At 42.2% G+C, this 16,267-nt stretch overlaps 2 protein-coding genes across 2 annotated transcripts; both read left to right on the top strand.

Annotated features, from left to right (window-relative positions):
• Positions 1-1,702: 1,702 nt before the first annotated feature.
• On the top strand, positions 1,703-3,850 carry LOC123494475 (putative disease resistance RPP13-like protein 3). Its single transcript, XM_045230359.1, has one exon. It carries the CDS (start codon positions 1,703-1,705, stop codon positions 3,848-3,850), a length of 2,148 nt encoding a protein of 715 aa, XP_045086294.1.
• Positions 3,851-6,125: 2,275 nt separating this feature from the next.
• On the top strand, positions 6,126-16,047 carry LOC109735776 (succinate-semialdehyde dehydrogenase, mitochondrial). Its single transcript, XM_020294976.4, has 20 exons — positions 6,126-6,350; positions 6,467-6,583; positions 7,415-7,514; positions 8,338-8,386; positions 8,477-8,564; positions 8,659-8,769; positions 9,145-9,207; positions 9,299-9,409; positions 9,965-10,030; positions 10,155-10,232; positions 11,155-11,232; positions 11,857-11,923; positions 12,001-12,086; positions 14,014-14,046; positions 14,130-14,162; positions 14,635-14,735; positions 14,898-14,983; positions 15,326-15,432; positions 15,513-15,590; positions 15,664-16,047. Exons 1-20 carry the CDS (start codon positions 6,255-6,257, stop codon positions 15,694-15,696), a joined length of 1,581 nt encoding a protein of 526 aa, XP_020150565.1. The 5' UTR covers positions 6,126-6,254; the 3' UTR covers positions 15,697-16,047.
• The last annotated feature ends 220 nt before the right edge of the window (positions 16,048-16,267 follow it).

Raw genomic sequence — 16,267 nt, 5'->3', positions numbered from 1 at the left:
GATCCCATCATTTCACATGTTTGTATTTTAAATTATGCATCATTATATGAATTTGAATAAGAATATCAGTACATCAAGGACTGCCATATTATTTTCAAAAAGGAGGGTATGCAGAAATTGACATATGAATTAGTGTGTTTTCGCTTCCCACGTTCACTGACATCTCAGTACGTATCAAGGTAAGCCGAATAAAACATACTACTCAACACAATGAACAAGTGCACGCATATCTAATCACATCACTCAAGATGACGAGGTGAAATATCAGCACCGAGCCAACCTCTCTCAATTAGCACCGAGCCACGGTTACATGAAAAGAGGTAGACACCAGGATTTAAAGTTAAATTGGTTGTATTGTTAATTATGTCTAAGATCTTTTTTTTCATTCGAACCTAGACCTATCACTGCTCAACACATGATCTATCACAAGCACGTATTCACATTCATCTCATCAATGCATTGCTATCATTACATCGTTCATAGTAATATATTTTGTTGTTAGTATGATTTCTCAAGAGGTCATGCAGGATTGAATAAATGAGTACAATCCAGGTGACTTATAGGTGCGCGTGTGTGTGCATGTGCACACGCACGCTTAGGTGTGGAATTTCTGGAAACAATTGAGTGATGTAATGAAAATAAGTACCAAGTACATTCATGTCATCGACAAATACATACTCTATTAGCACCTACCTCTCTATTTTTTATGAAACCGCACGACCAAGGAAAATCACGTATTGGGGACTCACAAACTCGCTTAATTATATCTCAAAAGAGTTAGGGTTTTAGGGTTGTCGCTATTGTTTTAGAGCAACGAACTGCTTTAGGGCAACTTAGTGCAATATTGTATCCCAATTGGTTTGAATTCAATCATACTCATGATTTTCTTTGAGATGATTTCTTTTAAAAATTGAATGAAGTATAATACTACTACAACCAGTTATTTTCTTTATGGTTTATTTGTCCCTTAACCCACCGCATGTGATGGCTAATGGTGTCAGTTAATATAGTTATGGAGAAAAGCAACTTCATGTGCACATTAGTATACCAGGGCTTGCACTAGTGACTTGATCACCCAACCATGAGATATTGAGTAGGTTTCTCAGCACACATAGGATGTGAACCCTAGAATTCTGTACAAATAATGTCAGTTGACTGCATCATACTTATAAGAATCCTGCTACACATATGTCATCTTGAATATAATTTTTGTCCGACGTTATTGATCAGATTGTACATAGATAGAATAGAAAGGTAGGACATCACTGGATTACTCATCGTACAAGGACCGAACCACCAAGTGTCATGTGTGAAGTGACTTTGTATTTATAATATTTATGTTGATGTGAGGTCAAAACAAAAATGGTCTTAACATGACCGCAAAATTGCATATGGCTATTATAAGGTGATTGTAGTTTGCATGCTTCTTTAACTAAAAACAGAGACTCCAAACCTTTGGCAGTTTCTCCTTATGGTTAACATTAAAATCTACAATTTGCTTTTGTCAAAAAAGTCTACAGTTTGGAGATAATAGACATATCATCACACATTTAGTTCTTCAGATATTGCAAGTTAGAACAGGGAATCCTAACACATAGTTAAATTGAATTGCAGGGATGATTTTGTGATACCTTTGGTGGGACGAGCTGCCCAACTAAAGTATCTGGGACATGCTCTTATTTCAGAAAAAACTAAGCACCCAATGGCGATCTCTGTGACAGGAAAGAGTGGTGTCGGCAAGACAAAGCTGGTGAAGGAGAGATACGAGAGACACTCAACAAAGCGTTATTTTGACATAAAGGCATGGGTGACATGTGCACCCAATCTCAATGCCTCCAACCTCATGAAGCTAATTCTTCCGCGTTTGATAGGAGGCTCTGTTAAGTGGTCCACAGATGATGATCTCAGGACAATGCTGCAGAAGGTGTTGAAAAACAAGAAGTACCTGTTGGTTATAGATGCTGAAGTCAGCAGCACGGAGTGGAACATCATGATAGACTACCTCCCAACGGACAACGTCAACAGCAGAGTAGTGAGAATCACACAAGCGGCCGATTTGGAATCGCCTCCACCCTACTTTGAAGAGGAAAATATTGAGCTTCATCACTTTGAAGAACAAGATATAACTGTAGAGTTGTTCCTGGCAACACTCTTCATGAGCGACAAAGAGAAGCATTGTGGCGATCTGGTCATGGAGGCTGTCAAAACAAACCATGCCAAGTTCATCTTCGATGTCACTGGTGGTCTACCACTAGCGGTTGTGCTCTTGTCCGGCCTTCTACGGACCAAGGAGTACCCTGGAGAATGGTGGAAGGTGTTCAAGCACCTCGAGGGCAACTCCAATGAACGGAAGCGTCTGGACAACATATTGTCGATGTGCTTCGATGATCTCCCACATGGCCTCAAGTCTTGCTTCCTCTACTTTGTCGGCTTCCCGGCGAGCACACTTGTCAAGGCACGCTCTTTGGTGTGCATGTGGATGGCAGAGGGGTTCTTGAGACCAAAAGAGGGCAAGACAATGGAGAAGGTGGGTGAGCGCTACTTGCATGAGCTGATCCATAGGCGCCTCATGAACCTTCCACCATTGGAGAATGCCGCTCCTGGAGATGAACGGGTAACCGTCCAAACTAGAGTCCATGACTTCTTGGTGCTCGAGGCGCAAGAGGCAAACTTCATGGAGATCCATAGTGGTGATGATGTGCCAACACTGTCCACTGCTCGCCGCCTTTCCTTGCAGAATCACATGGACAAGTATGCTGATCTTGCTGAGCCTTTGCCCAAGTTGCGGTCCATCATGTCCAACTTTGAGAAAGAGTCCCAAGGCGGTGCCGAGACCAAGAAAGATATCAAGACCAATGTTGGGGCTTGTATCCCCTTCCCTCGCAAGGCCCATGCCCACTCAAATGATGTCATGCAGAAGCTCCTACAAGGATCCAAGTTCCTTCGTGTCATCTTCCTAGATGGCCTCGAGATCGGCAAAAAGTTGCCCCCAGAAATCAGTAATGTGAAGCACCTGCATTACCTTGGCATCACCTCCTGCTCCATCGACGAGATACCATCATCAGTCGGGAACCTCACACATCTAGAAACGCTAGATGTTCGGGGTACCTCTGTCACTAGACTTCCCAGGGAGTTCCGGAGGATTCCAACACTGCGACATGTGTTTGGATCCATCATCTTGCCCAGGCGAGTCGGCAACCTAGAGCAACTACAGACACTACAAGAAGTAAAGCCCGATGAAGATGGTGGTGTCTGGGATACAACAACCTTCGCCTGCATGAAGCATCTTCAGTCCTTGTACATTTGGAACCTCCCCGACAAAAATGCCCAGGCTGTCTTGGCAGCTATCTATGAAGTCAAGTACCTCGTGCTCCTAAGCATTGAAGGCAAGGTAATTTCCCTGGAGTTGTTCACTTTCTCCAACTTTACACGCCTTCAGGTGATGATTCTGAAAGGGAAGATCGAGCCACCATTAAACGACAGTAACCCGTTATACTTCCGGAAATTCTCAACTCTGACAAAGTTGTCTCTGAATAAGACCAAGGTGTCGCAATACTTCATCAACAAACTAAGTGTTGAGCTTCCTCTTCTTGCCTCTCTAGCTCTACTCCCCGAGTCCTACGAGGAGCGATGTCTTGCCTTCAAGGATGGGTTTCAGAGTCTCAAAGAACTAAAGCTAGACCTAGACATGTGTGTGGAGGAAATTGTGATAGAGGACCCAGCATGTCCATGTCTAGAGAAGTTGGAGATTACCAACTACTCAAAGGGTCTTCATCTCAAGGTCCGACACAATATTGAGAAAATAATCAAACACCAAGATTACTATCTCTATAAAAAGATGAAAATATGAAAGTACGCGACGTCGATGTGGTGTTTCATGAAGATCAAAGCTCCTACTGAAGATCAACCATGTGAGGTTCGTACTATGTGCAATGTTTGTATAACACGATGTATATATGTTTTATTCTGTGTGATTCATAAGCTCGGGAGTGTTACTTGTGTCAATTTTCTAAGCATTCGTGCATGCTCCTGAGAGCGAGATGATTGTTGTTTGTCCTATATCTCTGAGGATTAGACTTACTCAGCATTTCAAATATGTATTGACTATGTAAAATAAAGTGGCAGAAACCGATTGCTTATGCCAGAGTTAATAAAATGATTGAGCATGTTGTATGTATTGTGAGAATAAAAAGGGTAAGTATATTTGGAACGTGGCATGTTGATGTTACATTGTGATTGGTGACTTTGGTCTTTTGTGATTTTCCCGTTGTATTTAGCTTGATCTCACTCAAACGAAAGCTTAGTAAGTTATAGAGAAAAGGGGGGGGGGATAGCTAAATCTTATTCACGCTAGAACAAAAATGTTCTATGAACCTGCCTATTCTTAGAGTAAGAATTGACAAACAATTAACCTGGGAGCCCTTCCCCTCCAGCCAGAGCATGTGTAATGTTGCGCAAGAAAGGAAGCCATGTCACGACACTAAGTCCCATGACGAGATGCGACATTGTGAGTTTGGTTCTAGAGGACGAGCCCCCTTGATCATTGTCTGGTGGCCAATGGAACCAGTGTCATGACCTTGATCCAAAAGACAAGAAAATTCTCAAAGGCATGGTGTCACAATTACTTCATCAACCAACTAAGTAATGAGTTGCCCCTTCTTACCTATCTAGCTCTACTCCCTGAGTCCTATCAGGAGGCACGTCTTGACTTCATTTCTGGGTTTCATAGTCTTAAGGAACTGAATCTAGACGCGGACGTGAAGGAAATTATGGTAGCGGATGGAGCATGTCCTTGCCTAGTGCAAATGGAGATTTGTATGTGCTCTCGGCATCTTTGATCTCATCTCCCCACCTATTCAGGAAATAATAAACGTTCAAGATAAAAATCTCCATACTAAAATGAAAGAAACCAGCAACATGTTGTTTTCTGAAGATCATCCAATATATGCTAAAAATGAAAGAAACCAGCAATGTGCCATTTTTCGAAGATCATCCAAGCTCCTAATGAAGATCAACCGTGTGAAGTTCATACCATGTGCAATATCCATATAACACAATACATATAGTTTTTGTTCATGTGTGATGCATATAAGCTTTCAGAGTGTTACTTTGCGTCTATTCGATTTGTTAATTTTAACACCCACTCACGATCTAGTGTTACAGGATGAGTTCTTCCTCTCAGTGGTCTGAATCAGTGGCGATTACAAGAAGAGGTACAAGAATTTCGAGGAAGGAAGGATGAACTAGGCCTCACGCGGGAGGAACAAAGGGGAAAAGTGGTAGGTGGGTAGCCGCCCGAGCCGTGCCGCCGTGATCCTCTTGATGCCTCTGGTCTTGTCGCTGGATGCCTAAGTAGTCGAGCCCCTCGTCTGGATAGCATTGACCCTTTCCGGCCCACTGTAGCAGGAGTTGGCGCGGCCCGTGCGCCTGGGGCGCACGTTGGCACTGGTCACCGGGTCCTCTTTACCATGGGAGCCGGCTGGTGGCCCTGATATGTCAGGGAGGCTGTCAGTTAAAAACATTTGCCTCTGTATATATGCATGTGTGCACCCGAGAGAGAGATGATTGTTGTTTGGCCCATATCTCCGGCCACCATTTCAAATTTATGTATTGACCATGTAAATAAAGTGGCATAAACTGCTTGCTAATGCCCGAGTTATTAAGGGCATGTATAATGGTTGATAATGCCGTCTTATCTTATGTCCGCCACGTAATCTAGATAAGACAATAAAAAGTGATGTACAATAAGTTACTTTAGTCTTGTCTCCAAAACTAAATATCCTTAAATATGTGGTGAGACAATTGTTGCTAAAAAATCATCTCTTAATTAAGAAAAGACAAACATTTTCTTATGGTTTCTCTCACTTTACCTGAGCAATTATCTTATGTGACACTTCTAAGATATCACCATTGCAGATGCCCTAATAAAATTAATAAAATAATTGAGCATGTTCAGTCGAAATGGATTTCCTTGCTTGTCTGCATGGTGCTGCATAGAATGGTTTTAGGAGGGCAAAAAGGGCAAGTGCATTCTTTGTGATCTGGGGCGACCTGGCCGTCCGTGCGGTCCACGCCGGCCCGCGAATATTTGCCGACGTCGGGGCGAGAGGTTGCGAGGTCGCCATCGCACAACGTTCAAAATTTCCCCACCTCCGCACCAGCTCAGCAGGCCACGTGTAAAGCGCTCGTGTGAATAAGACACAGAGACCCGGCCACACCAGGTGCAGGTGTTCGTCACTCGTCGCTTCCTTCAGATGGCGATGGCGATGCGACGCGCGGCGGCGCTCGGCGCCCGCCACATCCTGGCCGCCTCCGTCTCCGCCTCCTCCCGCGTCGCCAGCCGCCGCCACGTACGCCATCTTTGCCCCCACCCCACTCGCCTGCGCCCCTTCATACCCCTCGCGCCCCCCGGCGGTGGTGCTCGGTGGGTCGTGTTTTTTCTGTTAATCGCTGGGTGGGTGCGCAGATGGGCAGCGTGGACGCGGGCGCGGCGATGGAGAAGATCCGGGCGGCGGGGCTGCTCAGGACGCGCGGCCTCATCGGCGGCAAATGGGTCGACGCCTACGACGGGAAGACCATCGAGGTACCGTTACTCCCTCCATCCATCCTTCGCGATGCCTGTTGATTGGCGCGGTTCGGATAGCGTTCGATTTCGAGGGGAAATCAGGGCTTATTGCGGCGCTCCAGTTGCTACTTAATGGAACGCGTGGGAGTTCGAAATTTTGTGCCGAATTTCTTAGTTCGTTCTGTTGAATTGCAATTTTGTTGGTGTAGCTATTAGTCGTGTGTTCTTAAGCTGTGAGCACATTCCCTCCCCACTGGGGCATTCCGGTGAGCAGTCTGTGTGCGACAGTGTCAGACTGCTTGGTGGAGTGGGCTAAACAGAATTGTGTGCTTCGTTGCAACATGTTTTGGTCAGTGGGGAGGTTTTATGCCGCACGACAGGTGAATCTGCCGAGGGGAGCACATAAACTAGGTTGTGTCACCGAGTGTTGACAGGCTGAAGATCCAGTGTTGAGACGGGAAAACTCAATACGGTTAGTGCTGCATCGATGAGCTCTGGCAATGTTGCTTGGACTTTTGACCCCATTCCTAGGACGTTAGCACCATTAAAATTTTCCTCTTGCCTGATATAGTTTGGAGCCATGAGTAATTCTTTAGTATGGTTTTGCCCTGTCTTAGCCACCGTACGCCTTGATAGCCATGAAAATAGTGCCGGAACTTAGCTGGTCTTGAGCCTTTTGAGTTTGCTCCTTAGGTTATTTCTGTAATGAGCGCTGAACAGTATGAGGAATTAATGAAATGTTGCTACTGCAACTCTACTCACTTTTTATATCTCAATTCTCTAATCTATGGTAAGTTGCTAATGTTGATTGTCAATCTTTGTCACTGGAATAACTTATTTTTCTTGTAGGTGCAAAATCCAGCAACTGGCGAGGTCCTAGCAAATGTAGCCTGCATGGGCAACAGAGAAACAGCTGATGCAATAACTTCTGCTAACACTACATTTTATAGTATGTCAAACACATTAGTGTATTCGCTTTTAATGCTTGAACACTGACCAAATAATGTTTTGTAAGTGCCAGTTAAACTGTCTTGACATGCTTATAATATTAATAATATATGCAAATTAAATTGCTTCCGTGTCTGCGGAAGATCAGCATTGGAACACCATGAATCAAGTGAACCCTTGCTCAGATGTCACTTACGTCTCCACAATCAACTAATATCTTCTGTGTATCAGAAAATGCTTTCATTCTGGCTTAGTTTTATTGCCATAAATAGTAATTTAATAAATCAAAATCAGAACTACTATACTGTCTCCATATTAGGTGAATGTGTGATGGTTGTTTTGTTTCTGGTAGAACAGAGGAGTTGTACTTTGTAGTAGACAGAGTACATCTTGTAGACTCCCAAAATCCTCTAGTTTTTTAGTACAAGCTCTGAAAGGCAGCAAGAGAATACATGATCAGCACTTAGGCAAAGAAAATTAGGAGAGACAGATTGGTCTCTAAAAGCTTATTTGGCTAAAGCATTGGCAACTTTGTTGTTTCGGAAATGCTCGTTTAAAAAAATATCTAATGCATGCCCTCTTTTGATGCAAACCTTATCTAAATCAAGTTTGATTATGATTTTCAATACCTAGTAGGATACTCATCTTCACCTCATAACAAAAATACGAGTCCTGCATGGAATTGTGCGTTTGCTGTTGTTGTTTGCCTTTGCTAAATATTTGTATGCCTAAGAATGTTTTTCTTGGCATATTTCATTATAGTTGCTTTTCCATTTACCACTCGTAATTTTCTTTGTTTGTTTATTACCCTTCCGTTTTTGTAGCTTGGAGCAAACTCACTGCAAGTGAAAGGAGCAAGGCACTAAGAAAATGGTAGTTTGTATGGATTCAAGTGTTAATAATAGCATGAATTTCTTGTAGTATTACCTGGATATTTCTTCTCACTGTGTATATTCCACAAAGGCATGACCTACTTATGTCACACAAGGAAGAACTTGCACTTCTTATGACACTGGAACAGGGGAAGCCTATGAAAGAAGCCCTTGGGGAGGTACTTGCAGAAATCATGCACTGACAATAGTTTGTTGGAGCTTGTCATTATCTAGGGTTATAGTAGGGTAATTTGTTGCTAATCATATATTCAGGTGAACTATGGTGCAAGTTTCATAGAATTTTTTGCTGAGGAAGCAAAGCGTGTGTATGGTGATATTATTCCCCCAACTCTAGCTGACCGCAGACTATTGGTTCTGAAGCAGGTAATATGCTAGTACCCTCTAAACATTTATTATGCCTGTTCCTTCTGGTAGTCACTTTTCCCTTTATTACCCCATTACTTTTATACTCCCTCCGCCCTGAATTACTTGTCACAGAAATGGATGTATCTAGACGTATTTTTAGTTTTAGATACATTCCTTCCTATCAATTTCTGCGACAAGTAATTCAGGACGGAGGTAGTATTACATATTTCATCATCACACCGTACACTTCTCACCTTTCATTTCATCAAGCAAAATGTCATGATAATCTTTTATTTTTCTTGGAATGCTACTCTAGTTTCCCAGTTCATTTTCTTGTACTAGTACAGTAAACCTTTATTTTTCTAATATTAGTTTTACTGGATATTTTTGCAGCCTATTGGCGTAGTTGGAGCTATTACACCATGGAATTTTCCTTTAGCAATGATAACCAGAAAGGTCTGAAGCAAAACACACTTCTCCATTGGTTAAAATGTCCAAAAGAAAATCAGCTATGTTCGTGCATTTTCTTATATATGCCTTGCCGCAGGTTGGACCAGCATTGGCTTGTGGATGCACTGTTGTTGTCAAGCCATCAGAGTTCACACCTCTGACAGCATTAGCTGCAGCAGACCTTGCTCTTCAAGCTGGAATACCAGCTGTAATTCTCTCGAGTTCTCTATTATTCCAGTATTATTTGTGTACGAGTGTATTTATTCTGTTTCCATCTGTACTTGTTGAAGATCATGTTTCAAAATGGACTATTAAATTTCTGTAGCGAAATTTTCATATTCATGGTATGGGTACAGTTACCGAGAAAATTCTGTTACTCCCTCCGATCCATATTACTTGTCACTCAAATGGATGTATCTAGCACTGAAATACGACTAGATACATCCGTTTCAGTGACAAGTAATATGGATTGGAGGGAGTACTAGATTTCTGGGATGCCTTGCTCGTTTTGAGAAGTAAACTGTTAAAACTAGTCATAACTGCAATCCTGCAAAAGTCCCTAGGGGAAAGACCAGGTTTTCGTTATTATTGGAACAAATCATAGTATTTTCCCATCTTTTAATTGCACCTGCCAAGTTGTTTCTTAACAGAAGGTTTTATTCATCACAGTTATTTTTTCATTATCTAGGGTGCACTAAATTTAACAGAAGGTTTCCTATGAGTCTATTCATGACATCTGTTTCAATCATATTTCTTCATCTAGGGTGCACTAAATGTTGTGATGGGTAATGCTCCTGAGATAGGTGATGAACTAATGCAGAGCACGCAGGTTTTATTTCCTTCCCTTTCTTTCAGTATTAATTATCTAGTATGTTTTTTTGCAAGTATTTTTTTAGATATGTTAAATCATATAAATTGTGGGTGTACATGATCACATGTTTTCCTCTTTATAGGTCAGAAAGATTACGTTCACGGGTTCAACAGCTGTTGGCAAAAAACTGATGGCTGGATCAGCAAACACTGTGAAAAAGGTATGTACTGAGAAACTACTTGAGGAGAAATTACTGTACCTCTGAAGTTTAAAGTTCTTGTGCATCTTTAGAGCTTTCTCCTCCCAAGAACACATCCAATAGCTGCAAGTTGTATTGATTTCGTTTGGTGACATATTGCAATAACTAACCTTGTTTCAGATGAACATGTAAGATATCTGTGCAGAAGGGCTCAGCAAACCAGGAGTAGCTCGCTGCTTCTGGTCATACTAGCCCTTATCTAATTTTCATAAAATGTGTCCTCTGGTTTAGGCCCTAGATACCATACTGCATGCACTTCAGCCCGGAATGTCTATATATCCCAGTATTAGATATGCCCCAAACATCAATCTAGAAAGTCTTAGAGGCTGGAGCCCAGGGGCTTCGGGTTGTTCTGCCCACAACCTGGGACGTCCATTGATAGTTTGTATGACTCTGTACCGCTCACTTCCTAGGAGGCCTGTTCTACCTTTCCCATGAAATGAAATGCAAAGGTCCTTTGCGTTTTCTCGAAAAAGTCTCAGACCTTACCAATAAGTGGTCCAAAAACCACCCGATCTCTGGAACCACCCTGGTTGTATTTTTCTGGTCCTGTGCCACTTTCAAAACTTGCTATTCGGTCAATTCAGCTTTGGTAGCATTTTATTCTTTAGGGTGTCGGATATAGAGTTTTCACTTTTTTAAGCACCGTAACTACTTGCTGGCTAGTAATACCATGATATGTTAATAATTGCTTTGCCATTTTGACTTAATTTTCCAGTGAAATTTTGGTCGGGATATATGCGGTATTGTTAGTTAGCAAGATCTTTTCACTGTGCGGTTAACTTCCTTTATTTTAGTTGGAATGTTTCTGCAAAAGCTTTTATTGTTTCATTTCAGTGTGATATCATCAATGTTGATATTCGCAAGAATAATTCTCATGTAGGTTTCTTTGGAGCTCGGTGGGAATGCGCCTTGCATTGTTTTCGATGATGCAGATATTGATGTTGCCGTTAAAGGCAGTGTAAGTAAAAATTTACTTTTCCTCACTTCCACAACTATTTTCGGGTCTCGTATTTCCACTAACATACATACCAAAAAGATCATGATTAGCTCTCTAGGTGGAGATGAACATCATAATAGATATGATGAATTTGTACTTTATGTCTAAGACTTGCATGAATTGGCTAATTGACTATTGGGGCCTGTTTCGTGGTTTTAAAGAACGATCTTGAAAATGCTCAGTTTTCTTAGGTCAATGCATGCATATGTATGTCTCTTGACTTCCCTTTCTTTTTTCCTGAGCTGCAACCGAGAAACATAACGTGGGCTAAACACATGTCGCTTTCCTCACTCTTTCCCAACATATATTATGTTAGAAATTCAGTGTTGGGTTGGTATCCAGGTAATGCACATATCCCTCTTACTTCTCTAGAGGATAATATCACGATATGGCAAAAAACAAACAAACAAAAAAACAAACATGATAATGGCTGAATCAGCTAATGCAGTTCATTTCATATGTATCACTTTCTCTTACTAACATATTTTACACTTTCCCACTTCAGCTAACAGACTATTAAAATGTGTAAATTCTATCATTTTGATCATAATATGATGCATATTCACCTACTCCATTCTTATTTAGCTTGCTGCCAAGTTTCGGAACAGTGGACAGACGTGTGTATGTGCAAACAGGATATTGGTGCAAGAAGGTATACTGATCATTTATGTCATATATATGTTATTGGTGCCTCTTTTGTTCTGTTAAGAATGCAAGTTGCATCTGTAGGTATCTATGAAAAATTCGCAAGTGCATTTGTCAAGGCTGTTCAGAGTTTGCAAGTCGGTAATGGGCTAGAAGAGAGTACATCACAGGTATATAAAGTTTTTAATCCCCCTGTGTTATATATTGAGCTACAAAATTTGAGCTATGTGTTTCTTGTGTTAGTTTCTTGGACAATGTTTTCTAATGCTGTATGAGTTATAAGAATACCTAATTTGACAGTACTTGGGGTCTCTTTGGATTGAAGGATTTTCATAGGAATTCTGTAGGATGTCAGTCAATAGGATTTTTCGCATGAAATCCCTCTGGATCAAATGAATGAGACCACCAAGTTTCTAAGGCTTGCTTTCATACGCTCCAATTCCATCTGATATCTAGCAAGAGGTTAGACCACACGGAAAATTACTTAGTGTCTTGCATCAACCTTCTCTCTCTCCAAATTCCTACAAATTTTTTGTGGGGCACCCCAAGAGCCACTTTTCTAGATTCATATGTTTTTGTTTCCTGCCAACTATTGAGGTTGATTTTGCGCAGAACACCTACTCTACAAGTTTAATGTATGAAACACAACCTATTAGTGTAATCCATTGCAGGTAGCTCTAATCCATCGTTTGCCTCCGTGACATGATCCCTGTTGGTCCCACTTATAAGTGCACACATGAAAAAAAACCCGGGCTGGACGACAGGTTTTGGGGATATTTGCAGTTTTAGTTGCCTCATTCAAAAGTTTGGTTCAGAATTCAACATTTCTAAAAAATGCTAAAAAATCAGTAAATTATAATTGTATTCACTACTTATGTGGGATATTTCAGCTCATTTGGACCACATGTTTGAATTCTATCAGCACATGGACACTTAGCCCCGTTGGGATCTCCTCCACGATCCAGCTTCCTGAGAAGCGAGCGAGAAGCGACCCGAACGGTTCAGCTTCGAGAATTCAGCTCCTGGAGAACGAGCGGCCTGCAGTGCAATTTTGTGGAGCAGCTTCGGCCCAGCTTCGCAAAAATGAGAAGCAGGAGTTGCTGGAAATTACGTATGATTGCCCTCCCGAAGTTCCACGTGCAGATTCCTCGAACCGTTTTTCTCGCTAAAGCCTGACCCGACGAGAGCGAGCTCAGTGAGACAGACGCGAGCCTCTGCTCTCTCAACCCTAGCTGCGGCGCCGCCGCCTCGAGACTTCCGCTGCCGCCCCTCGCTTCTCAGACTCATCCTGCAGGTCGCCGCCCGCAGTCAAATTCCGTATCTGCAGCCACTCCCTCCATTGGTCGCCGCTGGCAGCCGGACGACCTGCTCCGTCCAGTCTGCAACAAGATCCACGCCGCACATACGTGCACCCTTTTTCAGCCCAACTCTTCCAAGTGCATTGGCCCCAGACTTGGCTGAACAGGCCAAGCCCATTTCATGGGCTGTGCACGTGAGGAGCTGCTCACGCCAGCCGAACGCGAGGCTGCTCCAGCGAGAATTCGAGAAGCCAGCTAATCAAGAAGCTAGAGGAGATCCGAACGGGGCCTTAGTTAAGAGAGAAATCAGTCCATAATTAAGTCTAGCTATGTCCAGTCTAACATTATAAAAATCATGAAGCAGGGAAAGTGAGTCCTCACTAATCGAATCCAAGAAATGCTGATAAAAATCGAACAAAGCCACTTCATCAACGTGGGCCCATGGCTGTCTTCCTGAAGGTCCTTTTAGGTTCCGTAAGTTGTGGGTACAACCCTCTTGAAACGGTCAACAAGGTCTGCCTGCCAGTCGTCAGTTGCATCTGGCAGCGTGACGGCTTGCCCTGGGAGATATTTGCTGTTTTAGTTGACTCAATTCAAAACCTGACGGATGCCACAAGCCATGAGATCTCAATCCTACGTGTTTTTTATTCCTTAATTTATAGAATCTTGTCTTCCAAAGAGACCCTTATGAATTATGATTGAACTTCGTGCTGCATCATAATGGATAATGCTCGTGATCTGCTATGTTATTTGCTTTTTGGTACCTCATGTCAGGTTTTACAGTTTCTTTCACATGCAGGGTCCTCTAATCAATGAAGCTGCTGTTCAAAAGGTTCATATTTTGCACTTGCAATGATTCTGAAATATTATGTAGCGATCCTCACATGTTTTATTTTTTGGCTTGTTCTCTTGTAGGTAGAGAAGTTTGTAGGTGATGCTACTTCAAAGGTAATCTCAAATGACTGTAACGGCGTACATTTTCTCTATTGGAACTACTCCCTCCGTTCCTAAATACTTGTCTTTCTAGGCATTTCAACAAGTGACTACATACGGAGTAAAATGAGTGAATCTACACTCTAAAATATGTCTACATACATCCGTATGTGATAGTCATTTGAAATGCCTAGAAAGACAAGTATTTAGGAATGGAGGGAGTAGATGTTAGGTTCCAAACTATGGCTTAGACCATTTCCTGGCCCCAGCTGGATTGTTGGTAACATTTTTTAAAAGGTGAATCAGAAAGTTAAGTGGTTGAGGAACCACAGTTTTCCTGAATCTTGACTCTGGTTCATTACCCACACACTAACAAGAGACAATTCTATACCAAGATGCTTGTCTGATGATTCTATACCAAATCTCCAACATAACCTGCAACTGCATGTAAACTGTAAATTATCTCCTTATCTTGGTCCTTCTGTAGGGAGCCAACATCATGCTCGGTGGTAAAAGGCACAGCCTTGGGATGAGCTTTTATGAGCCAACCGTGGTAGGGAATGTAAGCAATGATATGCTTCTTTTCAGGTAAAGTTTGAATTTCTACATCATGTCCATCTTGTTTCAGTGCATAGATCTTACTTTTATGTGCAGAAATCATGAAATCGTTGGTCCAGTCCTTTGCAAATTTATAACTATCTTCAGATTTGAACTCTTAATGTGTAACAAGGCCAATACATTTTGCTTCAGTGAAGAAGTTTTTGGTCCAGTTGCACCACTTATACCATTCAAAACTGAGGAGGAAGCAATCCATTTAGCAAACGACACCAATGCAGGTTCATTCTCTGGCCCAAGTTAACTTTTTAGGATTCCCTTTCTGTAGACTGCCATATATGTCAAGCCCTTTAACAAAAAACCTGCAGTGAAACATAATGCATAGGGTATGTCGCAGTCAGAAAACGTTGGTAGAGAATGATACAACATTGACATATTTCTAGATAGTGGTAACTATAATCTGCCATGTCTGAATTCTTTGTGCTAAGTATATATAACCATCTTAAGAAAACCTAGCGGTAATGAATTTTATTTGAGCAATTCCATAGTCTTGGCTTAAGGCTAATTTTGTGAAAACATGTTGTAAACTCATTCTAGTAACCTCATTATCCATGATGCTCCAGGCTTAGCCGCATACATGTTTACAAAGAACATTGCGCGGTCATGGCGTGTTTCTGAAGCTCTTGAATACGGGCTTGTCGGTGTGAACGAGGGATTAATTTCAACAGAGGTGATAGAACGCCAAATCAAATCACTTAATCTCCTGCGTTATGAGCCTACAATGTAAGATATATTTCATATAATTTCCAGGTAGCGCCATTCGGTGGGGTTAAGCAGTCTGGGCTTGGGCGAGAAGGATCAAAATACGGCATGGACGACTACCTGGAGGTTGGTACATGCGATTCTCTAAACTGTTTCCCGACGTGTTACTCGTTTCTCATTTGCTTGACCGCGGTTGCAGATTAAGTACGTATGCATGGGCAACCTGGGTTGATGTTTGAAGTTGGCCTTCGCTTCCACCTGAATGGAGAAGAAGGATCGAGAACCTACTGGGGCCAGGTGCGCTGATAAGCGTGGATAGCTCTGCAGGCGTAATAAGGTGTAAGATGGAACGAAAAGGGAGGACAGTTTTAGAAGCTTGGAATAAAGAGAGTAAAGCCGTGTCCGAATAAAAGGTGCAAATCCGAGTGAAGAGGGAGGGCAGTCTAGAAGCTTGGAATAAAGAGAGTAGGCCGTGCCCAAATAAAAGGGTTGTAATGAGTTGTAAATGAATGAAACGTGAAGCACGGCTTCGTCTCTGAACTTTGGTACTACTCAATAATCATCACGTTGTTCACTTGACGCAGAGAGCAGATCCTCTCAAATGGTGTAGTGATACTGCATTCTGTGTTTCTGGCCACTGTCGCTCCTGCATGTGAGCTGTTCCTGTGTCACCAAAGCGTCACAGATCATGAGTAACTAATACTATCCTGCAAGTAGCAGTGGGTCTGCGCGACATTTTAACCACCGATGCCTTCAATTGTGGTGTTTGAAATAAAAACTATTGTGTACAATGAACACGTAAC

Source organism: Aegilops tauschii, chromosome 6, assembly GCF_002575655.3.
Source record: "Aegilops tauschii subsp. strangulata cultivar AL8/78 chromosome 6, Aet v6.0, whole genome shotgun sequence".
In the NCBI taxonomy this organism is placed as follows: Eukaryota; Viridiplantae; Streptophyta; class Magnoliopsida; order Poales; family Poaceae; genus Aegilops; species Aegilops tauschii.
Note: the sequence above shows the minus strand (reverse complement) of the source record. Positions and strands in the feature narration are given on the sequence as shown.